The 27,653-nt window shown below is 60.1% G+C and overlaps 1 protein-coding gene across 1 annotated transcript; it reads right to left on the bottom strand.

Moving 5' to 3' along the window:
• Positions 1–1,110: 1,110 nt before the first annotated feature.
• Positions 1,111–26,517, bottom strand: Tppp (tubulin polymerization promoting protein). Its single transcript, XM_070042114.1, has 4 exons — positions 26,458–26,517; positions 14,201–14,521; positions 5,719–5,872; positions 1,111–5,461 (listed from the first exon to the last, which is right to left on the bottom strand). The coding sequence occupies exons 2-4, from the start codon at positions 14,515–14,517 to the stop codon at positions 5,267–5,269; spliced, it is 666 nt and encodes a 221-aa protein (XP_069898215.1). The 5' UTR covers positions 14,518–14,521; positions 26,458–26,517; the 3' UTR covers positions 1,111–5,266.
• Positions 26,518–27,653: the final 1,136 nt, after the last annotated feature.

Raw genomic sequence — 27,653 nt, forward strand, 5'->3', positions numbered from 1 at the left:
TCTGTACAGTATTTTCACAATAAAAAATAAAACAAAAAAGCAGCCTCTGTACACATCTTCTTTTCATTTCAATTTCTATTCTTTCCTTTGTATTTTTTTCTTTTCTCTTTTTATTGTGGAAATACTGTACAGAGGGGTTACAATTACATGGGCAAGGTAATGAGTGCATTTCTTATCAAGCATTGTTGCCTCCTCCTGTGTTTCCACTTCCCATCCCTTCCCATCTCCCCCCCTTGACTTTGTATTTTTAACCATATTAAAATTGCAAATTATTTGGGTTTAAAAATGTTATTTTACCAATTTTCCTGTTCTCCATCTAGCAGCTGATGTGCTTGGCTAGCAGCTGCGTGGCAGTTAGTTTCAGCTGATGTGTCTCATGCGCTGCTGTCCCTTTGTTCTGCTTCATGGTTACTTGTAGCTTGTCTGCTCAGCCTCTGCAGCCAGAAGCTGTGTGCGCCCCACTCTTCGGCTCGTCTTGATGGTGCTTGCGTCACCTCTGAGGTGACCACGGCTGCTGTGGCTGGCCTCTTTAGGCTTGCCTGTGATTGTTCCCAGGGAGTGTAAGGAATTATTTTTAATCTTCACAAAGGGGTTCTATGCTCACTATAAATCTGGGGTTTCTTTGTACACATTCCATTACGGATCAATGTCTCTTTATGTTCAGAACTTCTTTTAATGTCTGCTTGTGGCAAATCCTCCCTCCATCGCCTAAACATGCCTTTGTTCTGTGCTTTTTTGGGAAACACTTCCCTGGCCTCATAGTTCAGGTTGGCTTTGATTATACAGCAGACTCCTAAGGATATTGTGCCTGTTTGGGGCGTGCCGGTGGTGGTGTGGTACTGTTTATGAGAAGCCCCTTGAATCTGGGACTCAGGCAGGTGTGAACAGAGCTGGGCCCGGCCTGCCCTTGTGAGGCAGACGCCACAGTCCTAAGCCAGGAAGCGAGGGTCCGGGAGAAGTAGCTGAGGCTTTCCCCTCCAGCAAGCCCCGTGCGGAGACTCTCCCCACCCCTCCCGCTGCCCTCAGAACACCTGTGTGCTGCACTTCACTCCGTGAATAGCAAGGTCCCGCTGTGCAGAGGACACAGCACGCACTGTGAGGAAAACACACTCACATTTTAACACCTTTATTCATCACTTTACCAATTTGACACAGAATGTTAACAGACACATGAAGGGCAGGATGTAGACAGACACGAGCTATCTCACTAAAGCCTTCCATACCAGGCCAAGACAGCAAGCCCAACAGGTGACAGGGCCTTGCGCTCTGCAGGAGGGGCAGCTCAGCCATCCAGGTTCCAGAGACGTCGCCAGTGAGCGTGGCTTAGACATCAGCAGAATGCCGTTCTGAGTCAGAAACAGCATTGCCCATCACACTGATAAAGTGATACACTCCATACTCCATGTTAATAAAATAGTGTAAAAATATATCACATATATATATATATATATAAATTTGTTTCCCTTTCTTGAAAAAAAAGTACAAATTTGTAGTAGTATATTATCCCTTTCAAGTCTAAGTTGCGCAGGTTCCTTTGTTGTTTGGCTTGGTTTAGTTTTTTAAGAGGTCTAAAGGGAGAGAGAGTTAACATCAGCATTTCAAAATGCCTGCCCTGAACCTGACACACATCCGTAGACAAGGCCACGCCCTGTGCCCTGGCATTCACCAGGTCAGTAGTAGTCAGCGGGGAGCTCCTCAGCTACGTCCGCGTGTGGAGGACATTCTAACTTCACAGTGCAGCTGACATGTCACCCTGTCGGAACAGGGTGTCCTCGTGCCCAGTGCTTGCGGGCAGGGGGATAGCGAGGTGGTGTAGATTCTGCGGAAGGAGAGGAACCAGCAGGGATCGACGGCCAGACCCGCAGGGGCCCAGGACAGCTCTGCTCCAGTTGTGTCAAATAGCTACAGACAGTATGTAAACGTGTGTGGCCTCCGTCCGGGGCTCAGCTACCGGGTCTGGGGCAGGGCCACAGACAGGTGGGCAGTGGGAGGAATGAAGCAGGCAACGGCTGCATGTGCTTTTCCCAAACTGTCTGTAGCTTCTCCCACATATAAAGTTAAGGGTATTAAAAGGTATGAAAGAACTCCAGAATAACTGTGTATCTTATGAAATTTTAAATGTACAGTCTGAACTTTGATTTTGATAAGGCTACTGTTACCACTAACTAGCAGAGCATTAAATAAGTGCTCTCAAATACTCCACCAGCTCTTGCTTGGTGCCAGACGCCCTCCGCAGTCTTCCCCTGCAACCTTATCCTGTCTCCTGAGTGTCACCCCTGACAGAACCTGCCCCTGTCCTGGCAGCCCCCTGTCAGATCACGTCTCCAGTCTCCCAGTGTTATGCCTAGTAGAATACATCCCTGTCTTGGTTTTCATGCTGTGCAGTTTCATTTCTTCACAGATAGACACTGAGTTCTGTTTGACCAAGTTAGAAAAGCTAATTGGCATTGTGTCAAACATGCAACACAGACAAATACTCTGTGTATTTATAATGTTCAGAAACTGATGGAGGAAAATGCACATTTGTTTTGTGCAGCAAAATTATAGACCTAGCATGTGTTCTGTGTCCAGAGGGCTCACACAGTGCCACCACACCTGGATAATTTGAAATCTGCATGATCCTAGTTTTTACTGCCCCTTTTTTGCTAGACAACACAGGTGGGAAAGGAAGGTCTGTTTGTAAAGCTACACTTTGAAGCTGACTGGGAAGGGTGCCGTCCTCCTGTGTGTCTGGAGAAGTTCTGGGAGAACACTTGTCTGATGTGCTGCTGTGTGCCGGGTGCCCAGGAGCCATGTGGAAGGCCTAGGGCTTGAGCCAGCCTGCGGGAGCCTTGGGACACACTGGGGTCTCATGCCAGCAGGAGCATGTGCACCAGAGCAGAATGACAATTTTCAGTCACAAACCCAAGATTTGCCATAGTGGTGAGGAATGTGTGTTGAGATACTGATGGAAGTAAAAGCATGCTTTCTGCCAAGGACGTCACTATCTGAGCTGCTCTGTTCAGTCGTGGAAACGGGGCTCTTTCCTTAGAAACAGTTTTCTAGGTGCTTCTGGGGGAAGTGAGTCCTGGGTCTTTGTCTGGAGATCTGGCTTGCCTCGTGATGATTTCCCCTGTCAACGGGAGACTGTCCCAGTGTCACTGTCCCACGTCCTTGTAGCCCACGTCTAGGCCCCAGGAGCATGCTCGGATGCCGTCCCAACCCAGGGGCACTCAGTCCTAGGCACCAAGCTCCTGGTTCTTGCCTATTCTGAGAAAAGGGGCATCCATACGGAGCCTCGAGAGGACAGGATACTGGAAGGGTGTGCAATCCTTGTTAGTGAGCAGTGACTACAGATGCACACGCCTTTCCTCAGACCAGCGAGGTGACAGCTCAGGAGAGAGCTGTGGACCCGGAAATCTGTTGTCCGTTGGTCTTTAATGCTGGCACTGACCTCCAGGACTCGAAGGAAGCCATCCGCCTGGGCGGCTCTCCCCTGACTGACTGAGGCTACCCCTGACTGACTGAGGCTCTCCTCTGACTGACTGAGGCTCTCCTCTGACTGACTGAGGCTCTCTGACTGACTGAGGCTCTCCTCTGACTGACTGAGGCTCTCTGACTGACTGAGGCTCTCCTCTGACTGACTGAGGCTCTCCTCTGACTGACTGAGGCTCTCTGACTGACTGAGGCTCTCCTCTGACTGACTGAGGTTCTCCTTTGACTGACTGAGGCACTCCTCTGACTGACTGAGGTTCTCTGACTGACTGAGGCTCTCCTCTGACTGATGAGGCTCTTCTCTGACTGACTGAGGCTCTCTGACTGACTGAGGCTCTCCTCTGACTGATGAGGCTCTCCTCTGACTGACTGAGGCTCTCCTCTGACTGACTGAGGCTCTCCTCTGACTGACTGAGGTTCTCTGACTGACTGAGGTTCTCCTCTGACTGACTGAGGCTCTCCTCTGACTGACTGAGGTCCTCTGACTGACTGAGGCTCTCCTCTGACTGATGAGGCTCTCTGACTGACTGAGGCTCTCCTCTGACTGACTGAGGCTCTCTGACTGAGGCTCTCCCCTGACTGATGAGGCTCTCCTCTGACTAACTGAGGCTCTCTATGCCGAATGCCTTGGCAGAGCCTTGCTCTCTCAGACAGCCCTGTTGGCAGGGGCTCAGGCAGACTAGCAGAAGGCCCTTGCTGGGCCGCATGGCACCCAGGTAAATTCTCTAGAGCTTAGGAGAGGCAGGCATGTTCACATGCCACCACAGCAGAGGAGGTCTTGCTGTCCATCTGTGTATTCCACTCAGCCATTTATCGGCCTGGGGAGGCAAACCCAGGACCCACAGGTAACCCGAGGCTGGGGCCGTGCTGGCTCCTGCAGGCCTTGGCACCGCCGCTGCGGGGTGGCCAGCGAGTGTGCCCTGGAACAGGCACGGTGCTGAGGACCAGCAGCCACATGGACAAACAGATCCGGCTGGCGCCGGCTGACTTGTCCACTCAGCAGCTTACAGCAGAAACAGCCCGAGACAGGCTGAGGTCTGGCCTGGGCCTGGGTCTGGTACCTAGTGTTCTGGGTTCCAGGGCTTGGGGGGAGTCAGGGAAGTCAGTGACAAAGGCGGCTTCAGAGACAGCTGGAGATGCTGATGATGTGGCTGATGGCGGCCTTGTGAGTAAAACAGAGCAGCCAGCCTGGGCTGCAGGCAGGGAGCTCGGCAGCAGCCCACGGCCTTGCTGCTGCACTGCCTGCCTGCGCAGGCCCTGCCTCTGAGCACTGTGCGTGTGGGAACTGCAGGAGGGGAAAGAAAGAGAGTCACAATTTGACGTTCTAGGTCTCCTTGGACTGCTCGAGAGCAAACATGGCAGTCACATTGTCTGCCTGCTCCTCACACATGCGCTGCGCAGCAAGGTGTGCTGTTGGGTATTTCATTAGCTGCTAGAGGGTATCTCCTGGTCAGGAGGTGAGCCTGCCCTCTGACAGGCCTGGTCCTCCTGTCCAGGTCTACCAGCCCCCACAGGATGCCTTCTCCCGCAAACCAGGCAGCCAGTGTGGTGTGATCCCGGCGGGGACAATGTGAAATGGCTGTCCATTTCAGGACTTGAAACAGAGCATGTATGTTAGGAAGGGTCAGTGACTCAGGGTTCCAACCAAGGGTCTGAGAGAAACACATCAGGGCACAGCCGAGGGCCTGGAGCGTCCCCCAGGGTGCCGGGCGCCGGCCTCTGAGCACAGGAATGTAGTGAAGGGCAGTGGGGAGTCCCGTGCTGGCCCGCGGTGCCCAGGGCTCCCTGGGGGCTACTTCCCTCCCTGCACCTTCTGGTCATAGGTGCCTGCGTGCTTGTAGCCGGGCACGTAGCCCGACTGGTCCACCAGATCCACACGGCCGGCCTTGCCCTTGCCCTTGCCAGACAGGTCGAAGCGCTCCTTGTGGGAGCCGGTGAACCTGGTCGTGTCTGTGAGCCGAGACACGGTGGGCGAGGACACGGTTTTCTGTAAAAGAGGAGGGAGTAGAGCTTAACATGTGCCAGGACTGGGGACAGGGAGACCTGCCCGTCCCTGGGAGCACCCCAGACAGCGGGGTGGGCGGTGGACCAAGGACATGGACCAGGTATGGGCTCCACCTCTTTTGTGGCCCCAGGCCAGCCCTGGACCCCAGGGCTGACAATTCTGCTGGCTCTTGAGGTGTACATGGTGCATTCTGAGGTGTCCCCCAGGGCAGCGCAGGTGACCACGCCCCACCCACGCACCGTGACTCCAGAGATGACTGGAGAGCGGCCCTCGATGAGTCGGTGCACCTCGCGCACAGCATCCTCGCTGCTCTTGTCCTTGAACCGCTTCCTGGCCAGCTCCTCCAGTGCCTCCTGGAACTGCTCGAAGGTGATGGTCCGACAAGACTTCCCCCTGCAGGGTGCAGGCATTGTAAGCCACTGGGCAGGGGCCTAGGACCAACTGCACCAGATCTCACCCCTCCACACTGCAGCAACCCCCCACCCCCACCCCAGGCTGTAGCCACAGGTGACCAGCGACTCGGCAGACGGGAGAGCTTCAAGGAAGCACTGGATGCACACATTTCATATGTTCCAAGATGGTCTCTGTGGCCTTAGGAAGACAGAAGGAAAAGCAGGGAGCAGCCTCTCCGCCCTGGACCACTGCGGCCATTTCAGCGGCTGGAAAGAAGCCTAGGCCCATGTTTGTATTCCAGATGGCCAGAAGGAAACTAAGGTCATGGTAGGCAAGAGGAGCTGTTGGGAGACCTGGGACCTGTTTCCTCTACCCTGGGCCTCAGCCAGGAGTACTGGCAGCCCGGGTTCAGTCAGGACAAGAAGTGGATTCCTCCTCCCTCCTTCCCTCCCTCCCACGTGCACCTGTTCACCACCCAGACGCTCAGAAAACGTTCTCACAGTGCTCTCTCTTCAGTGCTGATCAGACCTGATCCAGCATGTTTTGATACAGCCGATTCAGATGTGACATTTCCAGAGAGAGGGCAAAGCGTGCTGAGGTCCCTGGCTGCAAAGCACTTAGTTTCCAGAACATGAAGACAGCCGGACAGACCCAGAGCAAAAGCTTAGGCCAAGCACAGCCAGGATTCAAGTTGGAGGACAATGGATTGTAAGACACACCACAAAGCCCCCACAAGGAAATGGTGCTAGCAAGATCCTGGACACAGATGGACAGCCCCACAGAGGACTGCAGCCAGGTGCAGTGGAGAGTGGAACTGGAACAGTTCCAACTGGAGTCCTATGCAAAGTAATTGCTCCTGTCTACCTCTGTAACTTGGCATAGCAGGTGAGAGCAGGTCTTAGGACTGGCATCTGGAAGCACGTCCAGAAGGACCCCTCTGGGAGGGCACCTGGTGAAGGCTGCTTAGAGATGACCCCTCAACATGCTCCAAATGGAGACGTGGGGAGCTGGGTTTCATCCGAATTTTTAAATCTGAGCTCTTCAAAAGACCCTGAAGTGAAAGAAAAGCCACAGATTGGCAGGCAATAGTTGCAAACATAAACCTGATAGAAGACATATCTGAAATGTATAAAGAGCTCTGAACACAACACAGGAAGAAAAAATCAGTGAGAAAATGACCAAAGTTTGTGGAGCAGACATCTCTCCAGAGAAGACATGGCGAGAACAAACGAGTGCAGAGAAGCCTCAGGTCAGTGTCAAGAAGCTCACCCTCAGGTGGAGGATGTGGGACCTCCGTGGGGCTCTGGGGACAGGCGGTCCCCAGCTTTGTGCCTCCTGGGCTGTGAGGGCGATGGCCTAGGAATGGCAGCGCCTTGGTCTCATGAAGACTAGACCATTGCGTGGCTTTGCACTCTCTTCCTGGGTTTTCACTCCAAAGAAATGAAGGTTTAAGCTCTCCCTAAGTCCACTTAGAGTGTCATCATTTCACAGTCCCTCAAATCCCAGCAAGAGAACTGAGCCTGAGGAGGGAAGGCAGCCCGAGGAGCCTACAGCGTTCCTCAGCGGGACGCAGGGCGTGCCCCGGCACTCTACGACACCAGGCCACCAGGCAGCACCAGGCCTGGTGGCAGCCCCCCTCCCCTCAGCCCGGGGTCTCGCGGGGCTGCTCTGCTTGTCCTAGAGCCTCAAAGACACTTTTGTCTCCTGCTCTGCGCTGCCCCACGTCACAGACGCCAGGCCTCGCGGTGGGGCGGCCCCTCCGTCCCCCACACAGCGTCGGCGCCAGGCACCGCCAGCGTGACTCACGGGGTGGGCTGCCGACGGGGCCCCATCACAAGCCACATTCAGATCAAGTTGGACGTCTGCCCCGTCCATGTTGAAGTCCCCATGTTACTGGGGGTGAGGCCCAAGTCTTCACCCCAAGCTTCCAGGTGCCAGTGCTCAGAGAAGTCCCCAGAGGTCTAGAAGAACGGTCCCACCCACTTCCCCAGGTTCCTGAGCCTCCAGCCTGCCCTTTAGAGCCCTCCCTGGCGCCAGAGCTGTGCGCCGGGCTCTTTGCGCCCAAGGCCATTTGCCCAGTAGGTGGCGGTCTCTGCTCAGCCTCCTCAGCCTGCCTGCAGGACCTGCCTCAGTGTTCCCCTCTGCAGCCCAGGCTGGCTGGTGGGAGGAAATCCCTGCAGCGGGGTGCAGAGGGGTGCCGGCTCTCTTTCACCTCTAGACTAGAACACGCTGTGGCTCCCAGAATGACCACCGAGAACGGCCACCGTGCTGCTGAGACCTGGAGGCCCCCGGGCCTCCCGCGGGAGCATTGCTCTGCAGCCTCCCAGGCCGAGGCCCACGGGGCCTCTGGTTGCCCGCCTTCCACAGAGGCCGGCTCTGTCCTCACAGCACCAGCGTGGCTAGCACGTGGGACTCCTGTGCCCTGCCTGCCCTGTCTCCCCTGTGGCCCTGACCCCATGGCAAAGGCAGTGCTGACGCTGGGCGTCTAAGCCCGGGCCTCCCCAGCGCCCTGCCAGTTCTGTGGGCACAGGTGGCCGGATCCGCCGGACACCACGGGAGGCCTCGGCCTGGATATCACGGCTTCCCACTCAACTCCGGGAACCAGAGCCCTCCCCGTGCGTGGCTTGGGCTCTGCAGACGGGTGAGGAGCCCACACGGACGCCCTGCTGGGGCTTGTGCAGGGCCTCCTGCGTCAAGGATCTGGCTACCAGCAGCCACCACAGACCCTGCGAACGACACATAACCCTCCACACAGAACCACAGTCCATTTTCCCTGGTCTCTGGAAGGTTTTGGCAGAGTTGGAGAGCCCACCTCTGCACCCCCACTCACTGCCTACCTGCCCGAGGATGGGTGAGCCGGAGCAGAGGCACCTGGACGCGTTCCAGTCATGGCCAGCAGGTGCAGCCTGGCCAGGCTCAAGACGGGGTGGCATGCTTGACAGAGCCACGGGCCCCGAGTACCACGGCCGTAAGCCACCGGCTGGGTGACCTGCTGCTGATGGCCGCCCTCTCCTGCCAAAGGACAGACCCTGGGGTCCCTTCCCTGAGAAGCCACAGCCCCTGCACTGCCACACATGGCCACGGGGTGGCGCGGGGGGATGGCAGGGTCATCCAGGGCCCCAGGAACCCACCCACTGCCTGCCATTCCCACCATGCTCAGCCTGCAGAGGACCTCACCCCACAGGCTCCAAAAGCAGAGTCAGGACCAGAGTGCCGGCCAGGGACCCCCAGTGATCCAGGCTGCCCAAGTCCTGCAGTGTCCACGGTCCCCCTCAACTGCTCTTTCTACAGGCGCCCGATGGGGGCACACAGACCCATCTAAACACTGCCCAGGGCCTCGCTACCCCAGACCTCTCCAGGACAGTACCCAGACCTCTTCAGTACACTACCCAGACCTCTCCAGGACAGTACCCAGACCTCTTCAGTACACTACCCAGACCTCTCCAGGACAGTACCCAGACCTCTTCAGTACACTACCCAGACCTCTCCAGGACAGTACCCAGACCTCTTCAGTACACTACCCAGACCTCTCCAGGACAGTACCCAGACCTCTTCAGTACACTACCCAGACCTCTTCAGTACAGGACAGTACCCAGACCTCTTCAGTACACTACCCAGACCTCTCCAGGACAGTACCCAGACCTCTTCAGTACAGTACCCAGACCTCTTCAGTACACTACCCAGACCTCTCCAGGACAGTACCCAGACCTCTTCAGTACACTACCCAGACCTCTCCAGGACAGTACCCAGACCTCTTCAGTACACTACCCAGACCTCTTCAGTACAGGACAGTACCCAGACCTCTTCAGTACACTACCCAGACCTCTTCAGTACACTACCCAGACCTCTCCAGGACAGTACCCAGTCCTCTTCAGTACAGTACCCAGTCCTCTTCAGTACAGGACAGTACCCAGACCTCTTCAGTACACTACCCAGACCTCTCCAGGACAGTACCCAGACCTCTTCAGTACAGTACCCAGTCCTCTTCAGGACAGGACAGTACCCAGTCCTCTTCAGTACACTACCCAGACCTCTCCAGGACAGTACCCAGACCTCTCCAGGACAGTACCCAGACCTCTTCAGTACACTACCCAGACCTCTTCAGTACACTACCCAGTCCTCTTCAGTACACTACCCAGTCCTCTTCAGTACAGTACCCAGTCCTCTTCAGTGCAGTACCCAGTCCTCTTCAGGACAGTACCCAGACCTCTTCAGTACACTACCCAGACCTCTTCAGTACAGTACCCAGTCCTCTTCAGGGCACTACCCAGACCTCTTCAGTACAGTACCCAGTCCTCTTCAGTACAGGACAGTACCCAGTCCTCTTCAGTATACTACCCAGTCCTCTTCAGGACAGTACCCAGACCTCTTCAGGACAGGACAGTACCCAGACCTGCTCAGTACACTACCGAGTCCTCTTCAGTACACTACCCAGTCCTCTTCAGGGCACTACCCAGTCCTCTTCAGGACAGTACCCAGTCCTCTTCAGTACAGTACCCAGTCCTCTTCAGTACAGTACCCAGTCCTCTTCAGGACAGTACCCAGTCCTCTTCAGGACAGTACCCAGTCCTCTTCAGTACAGTACCCAGTCCTCTTCAGGGCACTACCCAGACCTCTTCAGTACAGTACCCAGTCCTCTTCAGTACACTACCCAGTCCTCTTCAGTACACTACCCAGTCCTCTTCAGGACAGTACCCAGTCCTCTTCAGGACACTACCCAGACCTCTTCAGTACAGTACCCAGTCCTCTTCAGGACACTACCCAGTCCTCTTCAGGACAGTACCCAGTCCTCTTCAGTACAGTACCCAGTCCTCTTCAGGACAGTACCCAGTCCTCTTCAGGGCACTACCCAGACCTCTTCAGTACAGTACCCAGTCCTCTTCAGTACACTACCCAGTCCTCTTCAGTACACTACCCAGTCCTCTTCAGGACAGTACCCAGTCCTCTTCAGGACAGTACCCAGTCCTCTTCAGTACAGTACCCAGTCCTCTTCAGGGCACTACCCAGTCCTGTTCAGTACAGTCCATCAGTCCTCTGGCGGTCTGTGGCATGAGTCCATGCTCACAATGGCTGGATAAAGCCTCAGGAGGAGACCCTGCTCATGTGGGACAAACCTCGCTTCCCTCTAACCCGTTTGTGGTATGGGCCTAACTTCCCTCTGAGCTGCAGGGGCCATGGGCCTAGCTTCCCTCTGACCTGGTTCTTCATGCCCCACTGCCAAGCTACTCCTGGCTCTCTACAATGTGACCAGAAAGCTGTAGGTTTCCTGGGAAGTGCAGAGCACCCGGGAAGCACCTGGTGCCCCGCAAGGCTGCTGACCGCCTGAAAGTGTGTTGTCGCCGCACGGAGGTGGTAGGAAAGAAAAGTATAGCCTCACCCTGAAGCTCACACAAATCCTTCCCATGAATATGCAGGCACACAGACCATCTGTGCATACATGCACAGACACCCAGATACAAGCACATGCGTGTATACAGACATGATGAAAGTTAAGGCACAAGTGAGCATACACTGATGCACACAATCAGGCACATACACACACACCTACACAAATACATGTACACAGACATGCACAGGTGAGCAAACAAATGCAGGTGCACCACACACCTGCACAGGCACACACAGGTGTACACACACACACATGCCTGGCCAGACTCATGCATGTAGGCACACCCTTATAAATGTAGGCACACAGAGACATGCTGTCCAGCCTGTGGGCCTGGCATGTCAGCCCTCGATTGACTGTTTAGAGACTCGTCATCCTGAGCCCTTTGCACAAGAGCAGAACAGTAGTCTTCAATTAAACGTGCTGTAGAGCTGCAAGAAATTTGTTTAAAGTTTAACACATAGTAACATCACAACAAACAAGCCCTGCCATGGAGACGGGATCTAAACAAAGGCTGCAGATACCCCAGCTGGCACCGCGCCCAGGCACCATGGCAACCCCCCCAAAACAGAAATAGTTGGACTTTCTCCCCCTGTCCTGTCAGTGTCGGTGTGACTTCCTGACAGGACCTAAGCAGCTCGCTCGGGTCCCGAGCTCCCAGACTGGGTGAGCACCTGCAGCCGGGCTGTCCCCCCGGAACACATACACAGTGCCCTCACAGCCAGCTGCCCTGGCCAGAGGGGAGACCTCAGGAGTTGCTCCCAACCCAGAGTTCTCCAGCTCTTCCCTGCTCTGGAAGACAATCGCCTGCCGTCCTCATGCCTGCCTGCCTCCCCTCAGACAAGGCACACAGGTGGAGGCTGAGACCGCAGTGCATCCCACACAGGCCACCGCCCGGGCACAGGACCCCCTGAGGTCTAGGCACTAAGGAAATTCACAAGTGACTGGGGAAGGGTATCTGCAAATGGCAGGGTCTGATGCTTTGTACCACCCTCTCTGTACCAAATCAGCTAGACACGAGGCTCTGGGGTCTGGCACTGACACCACGGCGGCCCCTGAGCTCGGCTTCGTTTGCTCATGCTCCCAGACCCCAAGTTCTCATGCCCGACAGCCAATGGCCAGGCCTCAGCCCGTAAATACCTTCTGAGTCCTGAAGCCTTACCTTCACAGAACAGGGACAGGATCGGGGCTCCCCCAGCATAGGGCTTGAGCACTCAGGCCTCCGTGGGAGGGTGCATGGATACAAGTCTTGTGTGTGCGTGCGCACATAGACAGATGAGTACGTGGGTGCAAGTGTGAGCAGCATGAAGCAGCTAGGCATTCTCCTGGGATCTACTAGCCCTGGATAGGCCTCTTCTTTCTACTTCCTTCCAGCCCTTCTAGAAGCTTCCGTGTGGGATCATACTTGGGCCTCTGTTTCTCATCAGGCTAGCCACGCTGGGTTCACATGGCAGCAGGTGACATGTGCCTAGGGAGTGGAGCAGGGTGGCATCACTGACCACACACCCCAACACAGGAGTGTCCTGGGGCTAAGCTCACACAGAAGCAACACCGGGGTGGACAGGGAGCTCAGAGTCAAGATAAAGCTGGCCAGGCTCTGCCCCCGGCTCAGACAGCAGCTGCAGGCTCGGCAAGCACACGCGTAAATACAGCTGACCTACTTTCCCTCTGCACTGGGGCAGGGGCCACATCCACCGGCCCAGTCTCAGTCTGGACACCAAGATGCAGGCAGTGCCTGTGCCAGAGCCCCTGCCCCAGCCGTCTGGGCACAGCCCAGATCCGCTCCCTCACCCACGGTGCAGACGTGCCAGCAGGGCTTTGCTTACCAGTCCCTGCCTGTTTCTCCTGGGACTGACCACTCAAGGCTACACCACAAGACTAGGTGCTACCAGAAGTCTGAATTTCCCAGCAGGGAACTGCACAGACAGTCTCCCCCGGAGCCTTGCCCAGGACGGGCCCCAGAGAGCTGCAAAGATACCCTTCCATAGTCGAGGCTGGGGTGGGCCTCACCCAACGTCAGGGTCCTGTCACCGTGGTGAGGGCCAGAGTGGCGCAGGGTCACGGGCCACTGAGACCCTGGTGGACCCAAGAAGAGGCTGTAGCAGGAGACAGTGTGGGTGCCCTGCGGGGCGCGGAGAGCTGGCTGGCTATACAGAGCCAAAAGCATGCGTGTGGGCTCCCATGCCCTGCCCATGCCCCTGACGCCCCCCCGGAGCTCCGGGAGACCCAGCCACCTCCAGTCCCTCCCTGCTGTCCCTTCTCTTCCATGTGACTGGAATGGAATGCGTGATGCACACAGACCCTGCCCTAGGGGACCACATGGTGGTCAGGCCTGCCCGGGCTGTGGCTGGGAGTATCTCTGGGCAAGCTGGGCACCCTTGGGCCCAAGGCTATTGCCTAGCCCCCCGGGGAACAACAGGACCTGGCCAGAGTGGAAGGCAGAGCTCAGCCCAGAGGACTCTGGAAGGCAGCAGGGCAAAAGGCTCACTTCCCATCGCCCAAGCCACCAGCCGCAGCCCTGGGAACTGAACTCCCACCCGTGAGGTCTGAGAAGCCATTAACGAGGAGGCAGGTACGGAGATGAGCCCCATCTGCCCAGAGGCAGGGCCACATGCGGAGTCGCCCCAGCTCCCCAGAGGGGCTGGGGACCGCATGGGGACAGCATGGGGAGGGGTCAGCTTGGACTCAGCACACAGCCTCTGGGAACAGGGGAGCCTGGACGGTCATCTTGCCAGGCGGTCAGGACTCAGGCCTCATGTGGGTGGCCCAAAGGCACGATGGGGGGTGGATTCAGCCCATGAGTGGAGATGTGGGTGAAACTGCACACCGAGGCTGCCACGCGCAGAGCGCAGAGCGAGGCTCTGGGTCTGTGAGGATGGGCGGGTGTGGCGAGTGGGAAGCGCCACACTCCACCCGCAGCCACAGCGCCCAGCAGCACTTACTTGATCTTGCTGAAGACGATGTCCACGTCAGTGACCGTCACGTTCTTCCCGTCGATCACGTGGCAGTCCTTGCACAGTTTGGACCAGTTCTTGCCGTGCATCTCCTTGCCGCTCGCCCGCGTGTCCCCGTGCACCGCGAACCGCCGGAAGGCCTCCTCCAGGGCACTGAGCTCAGAGGGGGCCGCGGCCCCGCCCTCACTGCCTCCCTCGGACTCCAGCGACAGCCGCTTTGCCGTCTTCTCTCTGGCCGGGTCCCCGGGGGACTTAGGGGGTGTCCTGTTGGCAGCTTTGGCAGGCTTGCCCTTGCTCTCAGCCATGTTGCTAGGAGGGAGAGGGAGGACAGAAGTCTGTGTCTGAACCCTGGCTGTCTGCAGATGATGGTCACAGAACCACGGCTCACAGCAGAGATGTGGCAAGCACAGAGATGATCTAGGGGACAACTGTCCAGCAGGCGGCGTCAGTGGAGTGGGTGGACCTGCTCCCCTGCTCCCCAGGACCCACAATCTCCAGTTTAGGAAATTCAGTCTGCTCGCTCACAGCAGTCTGTTTCCCCCGCCGCCCGTCACAGCCCCGTGGTCTGCTGCACAGCTCAGGACACAGCCAGAATCTGTGACCTGATGCCATCAGACAGGCACACAGTGACCAGGGCAGAGCCAGGCCCAGAGGTACATGGAGAAGCCCTGGAGACATCTGAGCAATTCCTGCTCTGAGCCCAAAGAATATAGTCAACACAGCTGGCCCAAGGGGAAACAGAGTCACCTCACCATAGCAATGGGCCAGTCAACTCCTCGAGCATGAGTACCTAGCAGGCACAGCAGGAAATTATGGTGCACAGCACATAGGAAGGCGGCGGGAACTTGCCCTACAACTCTAAAACACATGTTTCCCTCCAGGGGCAGGTCCCAACGCCAGTGTGGCCAGGCATGGCCTTCACTGTCCCGAGCATCATTCTAGAGGGTGCCAATTATCCAACGTGGGAACCAGCCAAAGGCTGGGGCTTCCAGGCCAGGTCCCCCACAGAGCCTCATACGAAGTACAGTTCAGAAAGAAATGGCCGCTCAAATGCAGGGGTCAGGAGGATGGTGGTTCTGGGCCATCCTGGGAGTGGAGTTAGTGAGGCCTTATTTCAACCAATACATTGCACATGGTGGTACAGCTATTCAGGCATAGATATAAGAGGATCCTGGTTTGATACTGGGCAAAAACTTGAGACATTATCTAAAAAATAAACACCAAAAAAGTATAGCTCAAGAAGTAGATCATTCACCTAGCAAGCACAGGCCCTGGGTTCAAAACCCAACATGAACTAAAGGGAAGGCGCAGCCACCTTGAGGGGAGACTTTAGTATCGAAGTTTGAACTCAGTGCATGGAAGGCAGTCCATGCAGGAAAGAGTGAAGACCGGAGAACACGGCGGGCTGCTGCGCATGGAAAGAATCCCTCTGAATCCAACTCTGGCTGGATGAGCCAGCCGGTCTAGAACGTTCTCCACCCATGGCGAACTTCAGACCTTTCCTGGTGCAGCACTCAGGTGCTGTCCTGGGGGACCAGTGCCTAGGGTCGCAGGTCATCAGCCCAGCCTGGCTCAGAACACCTCAGAACACCGCGACACCAGCGGCACGGGGAGACGGGCGGGGACAGGAGGCAGACTTTCCCGGCCTGCCTGCTATCCTGCCATGTTTGACCTTAGCAACGTATCTTCACAGGTCTGTTAGTGAGCGGGAAGGAGTGACACTGAAGAAATGCACTTACTACCTAACGGATGTCATTGTAACTGCTCTGTGCATCCCCTTAAAGTAACATGCACATGGTGATGGCAAACCGTAGCTAAAAAGTGTCCAAATGAGTTAGGCCCTAAGCGGGCGGAGAGACCCCCAGGCCAGCCCTGTCCCGGGGGGCAGGCGGCCTGGCCCTGGGAAAGGCCAGGCTGGGCTGCAGCTGACAGAGGGAGAAGGGTGGGGTCCTCAGAGCCGGCCTCAAGAGGGACGCAAGAGGGCTCTGTCCCAGTCACCCGGTTCGGCTCCTCCTCAGGGGCAGGCTGACAACTTCAACCTGGAAAGCGGAGGCTGCCGCAGAGGCTCCCGGGAGCGTGGGGTGCCCTGACCCTCCCCCCTGTCCCCCGGTGTGTGGTGCCCTGACCCTCCCCCCTGTCCCCCCCATGTGGGGTGCCCTGACCATCCCCCCCACCCCCCCATGTGGGGTGCCCCGACCGTCCCCCCGACCCCCACGTGTGGGGTGCCCTGACCGTCCCCCCCGACCCCCACGTGTGGGGTGCCCTGACCGTCCCCCCAACCCCCCATGTGGGGTGCCCTGACCGTGCCCCCCGCCCCCCCCGTGTGGTGTGCCCCGACCTTCCCCCCCACCCCCCCATGTGGGGTGCCCCGACTGTGCCCCCTGCCCCTCCGTGTGGGGTGCCCCGATCTTCCCCCCCAACCCCCCGTGTGGGGTGCCCCGATTGTCCCCCCATTGTGGGGTGCCCCCACCATCCCCCCCGTGTGGGGTGCCCCGACCGTCCCCACCCCGTGTGGGGTGCCCCGACCGTCCCCCTCTCCACCCCCATGTGGGGTGTCCTGACCATCCCCCCCATGTGGGGTGCCCCGACCATCCCCCCCATGTGGGGTGCCCCGACCGACCCCCCCCATGTGGGGTGCCCCGACCGGCCCCCCCCGTGTGGGGTGCCCCGACCGACCCCCCCGTGTGGGGTGCCCCGACTGTCCCCCTCTCCCCCCCCATGTGGGGTGCCCCGACCGACCCCCCCGTGTGGGGTGCCCCGACCGTCCCCCTCTCCCCCCCCATGTGGGGTGTCCTGACCATCCCCCCCATGTGGGGTGCCCCAACCATCCCCCCCATGTGGGGTGCCCCAACCGACCCCCCCCATGTGGGGTGCCCCGACCGACCCCCCCCGTGTGGCGTGCACCGACCGACCCCCCCGTATGGGGTGCCCCGACCGTTCCCCCCCGTGTGGGGTGCCCCGACTGTCCCCCTCTCCCCCCCATGTGGGGTGCCCCGACCGACCCCCCCGTGTGGGGTGCCCCGACCGACCCCCCCATGTGGGGTGCCCCGACTGTCCCCCTCTACCCCCCATGTGGGGTGCCCCAACTGACCCCCCCGTGTGGGGTGCCCCGACCAACCCCCCCCCGTGTGGGGTGCCCCGACCAACCCCCCCTGTGTGGGGTGCCCCCACCATCCCCCCCATGTGGGGTGCCCCGACCGTCCCGCCCATGTGGGGTGCCCCGACCGACCCCCCCCGTGTGGGGTGCCCCGATCATCCCCCCCTCCACCCCGGTGTAGGGTGCCCCGACTGTCCCCCCCTCCACCCCGGTGTGGGGTGCCTCGACCGTCCCCCCCTCCACCCTGGTGTGGGGTGCCCCGACCGTCCCCCCTACCCCCCGTGTGGGGTGCCCTGACTGTCCACAGCGGCTCCCCTGGCTCCCCGCCCTTCTCTCCCAGGGCTCCTGGTATCAGCGGCATCTCCTGTCTTACACTCCCTGCCACACAATCTCAGGCTGCTCTGGCCTTCCTGTGCCTCCACGGGAACGCAGGTCATTCAGAGGGTTTTGGAGAGACAGGTCTAAGCCCCCAGGGTGGAGATGCACAGCCTTCCAGATGCGTCTGCCCCCCACGTGTACGCCCTCCGCCTTCCCCCGTGGGCAGCGGGCAGGAGGCCTCCGCCTCCTCTCGGCTTGAGTTTTCTGCTCTGCTCTGAGACAGCGGGCTGAGCAGCAGAAGGGCCGGCAGCATCACCCCCACCCTGGGGACAGGAGGAGGGGGTGGGAGGAGGGGCAGTGCCAGCCCTGGTCCAGCCAGGGCTGCCGGGAGGCTGAGTGCTGTGCTCATCACCCGCACGGGGCTTGGGGACAGACTGTGTTACCAGATTTGCATCTCCAGACGGGGCCGGGGGTGGGGGGGCAGGGAGAGGTCTGGGGGTGGACTTACAGACCTCACCCAGGCCCACCACCAGCATTCCTGGTGAAGGAAAGTCGCCGGGCTCCGGAAGGCCCAGCCCTGGCTGCTCAGCTACAGGACGGTGGTGATGGAGTCTGGGAGGCTCCCCTGACCTCTGACCTCTGGAGGTCCTGCTGTGGCCAGCTGCGCCGTGGCCAGCTGCGCTGTGCCGATTGTGCTGTGGCGTGGCTTGCCTGTGCCTCTTTCTCCCCAGCGCCTGTGGAATCACCTGTCATAGCTGAGGGCAGCACCTCCAGCCGCGGGGCTCCACAGGAAGCCCAGGGCTCAGGCCAGCCCTGTCCCTGGGAGGGGTGGGCACAGAAAGCTTCTGGGACACACAGCGGGCTGGGCCAGGCTCCTCTCCCCAGCTCCCAGGCCACTGGCAGGCTCTTGTCTGGGACAGTGCTGTCCGCCCAGAGGGCCACCACAGACAGAAACACCATGGCCACCTCTGGGCAGAGAACATCCCAGGCCCACTGCGGACAAGACACACAGAAGGCCCGGCCAGAGGCCTCACGGGGCACTGCGGGCCGACAGGTAGCAGAAGAAAGGGGAGGAGTCCCAGCTCTTCAAGTGTATTCCAAAAGAAGCACCTGCTGGCCATGGATGGCTCTTTCCAGAATGTTCCATGGGCTCTATTTCAGCCTGGTCCCTGGAGGCTGATGAGGACAGAGAGGAGACTTGGGCAGAATGGAAATAATGCCCTCCAACTCCGATTAAACAACAAAACAACGCCACGGCCCCTGTGGGAGGCCGGAACACAGCTTCGCCGGTGCCAGCTGCAGCTCCAAAGGTGGCTCTGGGTGAGGCCATCAGACCCCAGCCCGAGCCCCGGAGGGTCTACAGAGTGGAGCTAAAACGGACTCAGAGCTCGTCTGGCTCGCGTCCTTGCTATCCCCGCCACGGCTTGGAGGCCCCGGGAACTGTGGTGTGGACAGGTCTGTGTGGCGCGGCCGGCGGGCAGCTCCCAGGACAGCCGCAGGGGGCTCCGCCCCGCTCCGCTCTGCCCCGTCCCACCCCACCCCTACCCCACGCCACGGGCACACAGCGTGCCCTTTGGCAATTGTTTGTTCTCATCCTAGCCTGCCCTCCCTCCCCACGTCTCCTCAGGACACTCATGTGAATGGCCACTGTCCCAGGCAGAGAGCGCTCCCTGGGCCCACACAGAGCAGGCATTTTCTGAGTGTGTGTCCGGGACACACAGAGCCCGGCACCGGAAGGCCAGACACACTGCAGGCCCCACACAGGCCTCAGCACCTGTGCACCCACATGACCAGGGCACCCCAGGCCACTCTCCAGACAGGCTAAGGTCTGGCTGCTGCCCCTGAGAATGGCCCAAGAGTCCCACACGCCACACGCGGGTGGAGGGTGAGCCATCGACCTACAGCCACGTCCGTCCAAAGCCCTGGGCCTAAGCTGGACCTCATTGTCCAAAAGACCCTCCTGGGACAGGGACAGAGTCTCGGGCACCTAGCCTTCCTGTCAGGAAAACCAGGGAAGGCAGAAGGTCAGCGGGGCTCCACAGGAAGCCCAGGGCTCAGGCCGCAGCCCAGGAGCCGCAAAGCCCTGCAAAGCAGGAGTGCAGCAGCTCAGGTGACCTCTGGAGCGACTTGCTCTTAGTCCTAAGAATAAGACAGGGGCCAGCTGCTGGGCCAGCTGGAGGGCCAGAGAGGGGCCTTGGCAGAAGCAGTGCAGCACCCCTCCCCGAGCAGCAGCGATGAGTTATTCCAGAACTCTCTGTGTCTGCCTACCCTAACACCCGGACTCCCCAGAAGTCTGACGGATACACAGCCGAGAATGCAGAGGCCGGGGACTGTGGTGCATGTCTCCGTGGCTTCCAGACAAGTGTCCCAGGCCACAGGGAGAGACAAAATCAAACGCTGCCACCCACTATACAGGCACACACCATTTCTCTGGACAGTCTGCTGGGGACAGCCTCTGTGCACCTCAGTCTAAGATAAGTGTGGTGGGGCTGTCCAACCCAGGCCTCCCTCGGGGCAGGTTAAGGTCCAGGCCACGTTCCCTGGGGACGGGCTGGGGGATGGGCTGGGTCCAGGCCACGCTCCCTGGGGGACAGGCTGGGTCTGGGGCCAGGCTCCCTCTGGACGCTTCATGTGGCAGCGCCCCAGAGGAGAAAAACGTCCTACTGGCTGACTCCCCTCAGCACAGATGCATCTGCACCGCGCCCAGCCCTCTGCATGCAGCCCACGGGCACCCCCTGGCCAGCACCGTCTGCCAGGTGGCCCCCAGCGGGGGCATGGTGGTAGGTGAGTGATAGTTCTGGAAAAGAATCCCATTCTAATCCTGGAGGCTGTGAATGGGGCCTTGTTTGGAAGAATTGTCTACAGTTGGGTGCTGAGTCCTAGAGTAGTGGTTTTGAGAGACGAGAGAGCCATCCCTCCGTGTGGCCATCCCATGTGGACCACGAGGGGGCTCTGGGAGGGACCCTAGTGAATGGAGCAGGGCCTCCTTCAGGCCGGGGAAGCCAGCGGAGGCCTGGGACCCCTACCTCTGCCATCCCAGGGCACAGGACTCATGGTGTCCTCTGAGAGAAGCCAGGACTGGGCAGGAGGCAGCCACCCTCACAATGGACCTCAGGCACCTTGATCCTGGATGTCTGTCCCCAGAACTGTGAGGAGTGTATTTCTGTTCTTCATAAATCTCCCTGCTGTAAGTGTTTTACTACAGCAGCACAAGAGATGGAGCGAGAAGGCTGGGCACGAAGAGGGGAGAGGCTGGGCTGAGGCTGGAGAGGCCGGAGCCCCTCCCTGGAGCCTCGGCCTTGTCCAGCTGAGCTTCAGGGCTGGTGGCCGAGGACTTCAGGAGAATGGAGTCCTGTGGTGAAGCTGCCCACGTGTGCCAATCGGCACATGTAACAGAAGAGGGACACCCCACGTGGCAGCACAGCCAAGGCCCGAAGAAGCAAAGCCATGGGTGTGGGGCACAGACGGCCCAGAGGACAGACAAGGTGGACAGTCCGGAGCTGGACTGGGAGGCCTGCAGGCCAGCCCAAGCAGACAGGGTTTCTGATAAGGGACGGGTAGGTGACCCTGCCTCCCGTGGCTCTCCCTTCCCGCTGGAGTATACTGGGGCAGAGAAAAAGGCACCAGCTGGAGGAACAAAGTGGGTGGGAAGCCTGAGGAAGAAATCCTTCACAGGAAGTTTAATTTAGGGAAGAGTTAAGTTGCATTCACGTGCCAAGTGGTCATCTTCCAGACGGGAGGCCCTGGGGAGAACCCTCTGCAGACTGTGGGAGGGAAGGTGTGCTGAAGGTGCAAAGATTCTCTAGTCATTTTTAATGGCACTGGGGTTTGAACTCAAAGGCTCTGGCTTGCACACAGCTACTTGGGCCCGGTCCCTCATCCTTTCCTCTCTGGCTATTTTCAGATTGGGGTCTCCTACCTACCTCCTCTTATCTGTGCCTCCTCTGTAGCTGCCATTAGGCACATACACTACACACAGCTTGTTTGCTAAGATAGACTCTTGGTAACTAATTTTTTGTCCAGGCTAGCTTAGACCCCAACCATACTACCCAAAGCCTCCTAGCACCTGGAAAAATAGGTGTGTGTCACCACTTCCTGGCTTTTGGTTGTGGGGGGGGGGGGGCTCAGTAACTTTTGCCTGGGATTGGGCTCAATCTGTGATCGTCTACATCTTTACATCCTGAATTAATTATTAAGATCACAGGGGTTTGCCACCTCACAGAAAGAAACTTAAATGACATCATAGTGCATTAATCATTTCTGATCATCAAATATCAGCAGTAACCGGTGTGGCAGCTATGCTTGTCCAGAGGGGTTGGGCGGTGGGCAGGCGCACAGGGAGCAGCCACGGCTGTGTTGGCTGAGCAGGGCCGGCCTCCTCTCACCACGCCACCCCTGCCCGCTGGGCAGCCTTGCGGGGCGAGGATGCCTGGCCGGACTGAACCCTGTCCTAGAAAACTGAGTCCGACAAGGCAAGCCCCGAGACAGAAGATACTTAGTACACGGAGCAAATGCCAGCTTGGAGCGAGCCTCTGCTGTCAGCGGGAAAAGAGAGAGCTCAACAGGAAAAAAAATATGCCTGTCAAGGAGGCCAGAGAGGGCCAGCACACACGCGTGCCCAGTTTACTGCAGTCGGGAGCACGCAGACAAAGGCCCCAGTCAGACAGGACCACAGCCCCAGCAGCGTGGAGGGATGCGCCCCAAGTGCTGGTGAGCTGTGCAGTGCTGAGCTCCCTCCAGGGGTGTCACCGACAACCCCGCACATCAGTCCTGACCACACTAGTCCTGAGACACACAGAACCTGGGCCCTGCCGCTGCTGGCCCTGAGACCAGAGAGCACGCAGGCAGGCCCAAGGCAGAAACTGCCAGAGACGACCATAAAGTGGATATTACAGCACTGGGCTGAGTGGCTCAGAGAAGGACGGTGCGAACCAAGTTAACACACTGGTGATCAGAGGTGACACACAACAAAGCAGACCCCCCTCCAGAACATAACTAAGGGAGCAAGCCTGAGTCCCAGCAGCAGGCAGCAGGCAGAGAGAGACGGCAGAGCCCCGGCCCATGCCTATGTCCACGCCACTCGGCCCGTCAGGTGATGAGGCTGAGGGGCTCAGACAAGTCTGAGGGCTTTCTATATTTCTTCCCCAAAGGAAGTTTCCTGTTGGGCTCTTCTGACCTCATACTCTGTAACTGCATTTCCTATGCTGGGTGCAGTTAAGGAAACTGAGGCCACCCAGGGCTCCCTGTCCCACAGGAGCTGACAGCTGGAAAACAGCTGCTGCCTCCTTCCTCCTGGGACCCCAGCAGAATCCAAAAAACCCACTCCAAGACTGACAAGGGAGTGAGGCCGAGGGGGAGGGGCGGAAAGCTAGTCCTTAGAAGAGACACGGTCACCATGGGAGACCCTGTCACAGACAGGTCCCTGAGCTGGTGGTGCCAGGGCTAACTGCCTTAGGCCAGAGAGGCCCTGGGGGGATGAATCTTTTGGGTAGAGATGTCCTGGGTGGGGATGATCTGGGTGGGATGATCTAGGTGGAATGATCTGGGTGAGGATGTTCTGGGTGGGATGATCTGGTGGGGATGATCTGGGTGAGGATGATCTGGGTGAGGATGATCTGGGTGAGGATGACCTGGGTGGGGATGATCTGGGTGGGGATGATCTGGGTAGGGATGATCTGGGTGAGGATGTTCTGGGTGGGATGATCTGGGAGAGGATGATCTGGGTGGAGATGATCTGGGTAGGATGATCTGGGTGGGATGATCTGGGTGGGATGATCTGGGTAGAGATGTCCTGGGTGGGGATGATCTGGGTGAGGATGATCTGGGTGAGGATGATCTGGGTGGGGATGTTCTGGGTGGGGATGATCTGGGTGGGGATGATCTGGGTGGGGATGATCTGGGTGAGGATGATCTGGGTGAGGATGATCTGGTGGGGATGATCTGGGTGAGGTTGATCTGGGTGGGGATGATCTGGGTGGGGATGCCCTGGGTGAGGATGATCTGGTGGGGATGATCTGGGTGAGGATGATCTGGTGGGGATGATCTGGGTGGGGATGATCTGGGTGGGGTTGATCTGGGTGGGGATGATCTGGGTGGGGATGCCCTGGGTGAGGATGATCTGGTGGGGATGATCTGGGTGGGGATGATCTGGGTGAGGTTGATCTGGGTGGGGATGATCTGGGTGGGGATGCCCTGGGTGAGGATGATCTGGTGGGGATGATCTGGGTGGGGATGATCTGGGTGAGGATGATCTGGTGGGGATGATCTGGGTGGGGATGATCTGGGTGAGGTTGATCTGGGTGGGGATGATCTGGGTGGGGATGATCTGGGTGAGGATGATCTGGTGGGGATGATCTGGGTGAGGTTGATCTGGGTGGGGATGATCTGGGTGGGGATGATCTGGGTGGGGATGATCTGGTGGGGATGATCTGGGTGGGGATGATCTGGGTGAGGATGATCTGGGTGAGGATGATCTGGGTGGGGATGATCTGGGTGAGGATGATCTGGGTGGGGATGATCTGGGTGGGGATGATCTGGGTGGGGATGTCCTGGGTGGGGATGATCTGGGTGGGAATGATCTGGGTGAGGATGATCTGGGTGAGGATCATCTGGGTGGGGATGATCTGGGTGGGGATGATCTGGGTGGGGATGATCTGGGTGAGGATGATCTGGGTGAGGATGATCTGGGTGGGGATGATCTGGGTGGGGATGATCTGGGTGAGGATGTCCTGTTGTTACATTCTGGATGGACTGTTACCTTTAGTAAGAGGTCTTGCATGTTGGGGATGGTCATAGGTGAGAAAATCATGCATTGGGATGGAGGGCCTGGTGTGGGTGCATTGTGTGGAGGGTATTATGGAGAATGAGGGCCTGGTGTGGGGTACTGTGTGGAGGGTATTATGGGCATGAGGTAGCAGAAGTGCCGGGTGTTTGGAGTGGGAGGTGCTGTGTGAAGCATGGTTAGCCAAGGGATGCCCTGGTGCGGGCTGGGGCGGCAGCACTGGCTGCTCCACATGCAAGGAGCCAGCCGCCTCCTCAGAGGAGGAGCAGTGGCAGGTGCCCCTAGCGGGGCTGGCAGCCATGTCTGTGTGGCCGAGTGGCTCCAGCCTTCCCCCTTCACTCCATGCTCACACCTGGTGGCACAGACTTGTGCGGGCTGAGGAAGCCTGGCTGGGCTGACCGCTGCCCGGTGCAGGAGGGAGAGCCACGGACTCACACCCTCCTCCTCGCTCTGCCTCACCAGGCATGGGCCTATAAATAGGGGGCTGGGAGGCGGCGTCTCCCGGGTGAGGAAGCTTCTGATTCCCAGCGTCTGCTGTGGCTGAGCTCTTCAGCCTCAGAGATTCCCCCAACCTCCCCTTTCCGCAGGTGATGGTGCTTGTAATGTTCCTAAATGTCATTTTTATGCTCTGCAAGCGTGCCCCAGCTGGTAACAGAGAGGACCAGACAAGGAAGAAAACAGGCTGCCTGCAAGGCATTTCCCGGCAGCCTTCCGGCCTCCGCCCCCCACCCAGCCGCACCCAGGCGCCCCTCGCCTGGGCCTCCCTGGGTCATGACCCACGACCCTGCAGGGGCTGCGGGCTCCGGGCAGGCAGGAGCCCTGGCCCTACTGCAGCCAGCCACAAAGGCCAGGGCTTCCCTCCCGTGTCCAAGGTCTTTTACATAACTGAAACCACAGAGACGGCGGACCCAGGGGTGGGGGACGCCAGGGTGGGGAAACCCCAGGATGCAGAGACCCCAGGATGCAGAGACGCCGGGGTGGGGAGACCCCAGGATGCGGAGACCCCATGGTAGGAAGGCCCTGGGGTGGGGAGACCCCAGGATACAGAGACCCCAGGATACAGAGACCCCAGGATGCAGAGACCCCAGGATGCAGAGACCCCGGGGTGGGGAGACCCCAGGATGCGGAGACCCCGGGGTGGGGAGACCCCAGGATGCAGAGACCCCGGGGTGGGGAGACCCCAGGATGCAGAGACCCCAGGATGCAGAGACCCCGGGGTGGGGAGACCCCAGGATGCGGAGACCCCGGGGTGGGGAGACCCCAGGATGCACAGACCCCAGGATGCACAGACCCCAGGATGCAGAGACCCCAGGATGCAGAGACCCCAGGATGCACAGACCCCAGGATGCACAGACCCCAGGATGCAGAGACCCCAGGGCGGGGGGACCCCAGGGCGGGGGGACCCCAGGGCGGGGGGACCCCAGGGCGGGGAGACCCAGGGGCAGAGCCGCGCGGTCTCTGGTGCGGGGTGGCTGGCTGCAGGTGCGGAGGGCCGGGCCCAGGTGTGGGGAGCCGGGCGCTGTCACCTGCTGTTCGGTTGCACGGGGCGGGGGGGAGCGCGGGGATCGGGGGCTGCGTGGATGGGGTCGCGGGGATCGGGATGCGCAGGGATCGGGGCGCGGGGACCGGGGGGTGCACGGGGGCCGCGGGGACCGGGGGATGCACGGGGGCCGGGGGGCCGCGGGGTGCACGGGGGCCGGGGGACCGGGGGGTGCACGGGGGCCGGGGGGCCGGGGGGTGCACGGGGGCCGGGGGGCCGCGGGGTGCACGGGGGGCGCGGTCCGGGCCGGCGGGGCCGCTCGGGCCGCCCGCTCGGCCCCAGGACGCCGCTCCAGCTCCCGGCCGTCTCACGGGATCCGCGCCACCCGGCGCCTCGCGAGCGCCCGGCCGCGGGCCCGCGGACCCGCACGAGCGGCGACGCGGAGAAAGGCCCGCGCCGGCTCGGGCGCCGCAGCCGCGCGGTGGCCCGCGCGGGGCCTGGCGCTGCGCCCCGGCGAGGCACAGGTGCGAGAGCCCCGCGCCCCAGCCCCGCGCCCGGCGCCTGCTTACCTCGGAGATGCGTTCACCTCAGCGCCTCCGCCACTCGGCCGCGCGCGCGCGCCGCCTGCGAGGGACCCGCCCCGGGCCCGCCCAAGCCCCGCCCCGGGCCCGCCCAAGCCCCGCCCCGGGCCCGCCCAAGCCCCGCCCCGGGCCCGCCCAAGCCCCGCCCAGTCCCTGAGCGCTGAGCTGTCCAAGCCCCGCCTCCCTCCCGGGCCCGCCCAATCGTCAGCCTGACCTCGACTCCGTCCCGCCCCTCTCGCGCGCAGCACGGCCCCGCCTGGCCCCAGCACGGGAGGTTCCCGGCGCGCGCTGCCTTAAAAGGCGGCTCCAGCCCGGCCGTCGCCTTCCGCGCCGCGGGCGGCGCTGGAGCGGCGGGGGTCCTCGGCCGGGACCGCCCCGAGGCCGAGGCGGGGCGCGGCGCACCTGCCGCTCGGGCCGGGTGGGGGCTGGGGCCCTGGCGGCCGCGGTGAGCGCCGTGAGGACTCGGTGCGGTGAGGACGCGGACCGCGGTGGGGACACCTCCTCCCGCGGGGTCACCTCCTCCCGCGGGGTCACCTCCTGTGGGGTCACCTCCTCCCGTGGGGTCACCTCCTCCCGCGGGTTCACCTCCTCCCGCGGGGTCACCTCCTCCTGCGGGGTCACCTCCTCCCGCGGGGTCACCTCCTGTGGGGTCACCTCCTCCCGTGGGGTCACCTCCTCCCGCGGGGTCACCTCCTCCCGCGGGGTCACCTCCTCCTGCGGGGTCACCTCCTCCCGCGGGGTCACCTCCTGTGGGGTCACCTCCTCCCGTGGGGTCACCTCCTCCCGCGGGTTCACCTCCTCCCGCGGGGTCACCTCCTCCTGCGGGGTCACCTCCTCCCGCGGGGTCACCTCCTGTGGGGTCACCTCCTCCCGTGGGGTCACCTCCTCCCGCGGGGTCACCTCCTCCCGCGGGGTCACCTCCTCCCGTGGGGTCACCTCCTCCCGCGGGTTCACCTCCTCCCGTGAGGTCACCTCCTGTGGGGTCACCTCCTCCCGCGGGGTCACCTCCTCCTGCAGGGTCACCTCCTCCCGCGGGGTCACCTCCTCCTGCGGGGTCACCTCCTCCTGCGGGGTCACCTCCTCCCGCGGGGTCACCTCCTCCTGCAGGGTCACCTCCTCCCGCGGGGTCACCTCCTCCTGTGGGGTCACCTCCTCCCGTGGTCACCTCCTCCTGCAGGGTCACC

The sequence above is a fragment of the Dipodomys merriami genome, unplaced genomic scaffold, assembly GCF_024711535.1.
Source record: "Dipodomys merriami isolate MVZ:Mamm:240054 unplaced genomic scaffold, mDipMer1.0.p SCAF_32, whole genome shotgun sequence".
NCBI lineage: Eukaryota > Metazoa > Chordata > Mammalia > Rodentia > Heteromyidae > Dipodomys > Dipodomys merriami.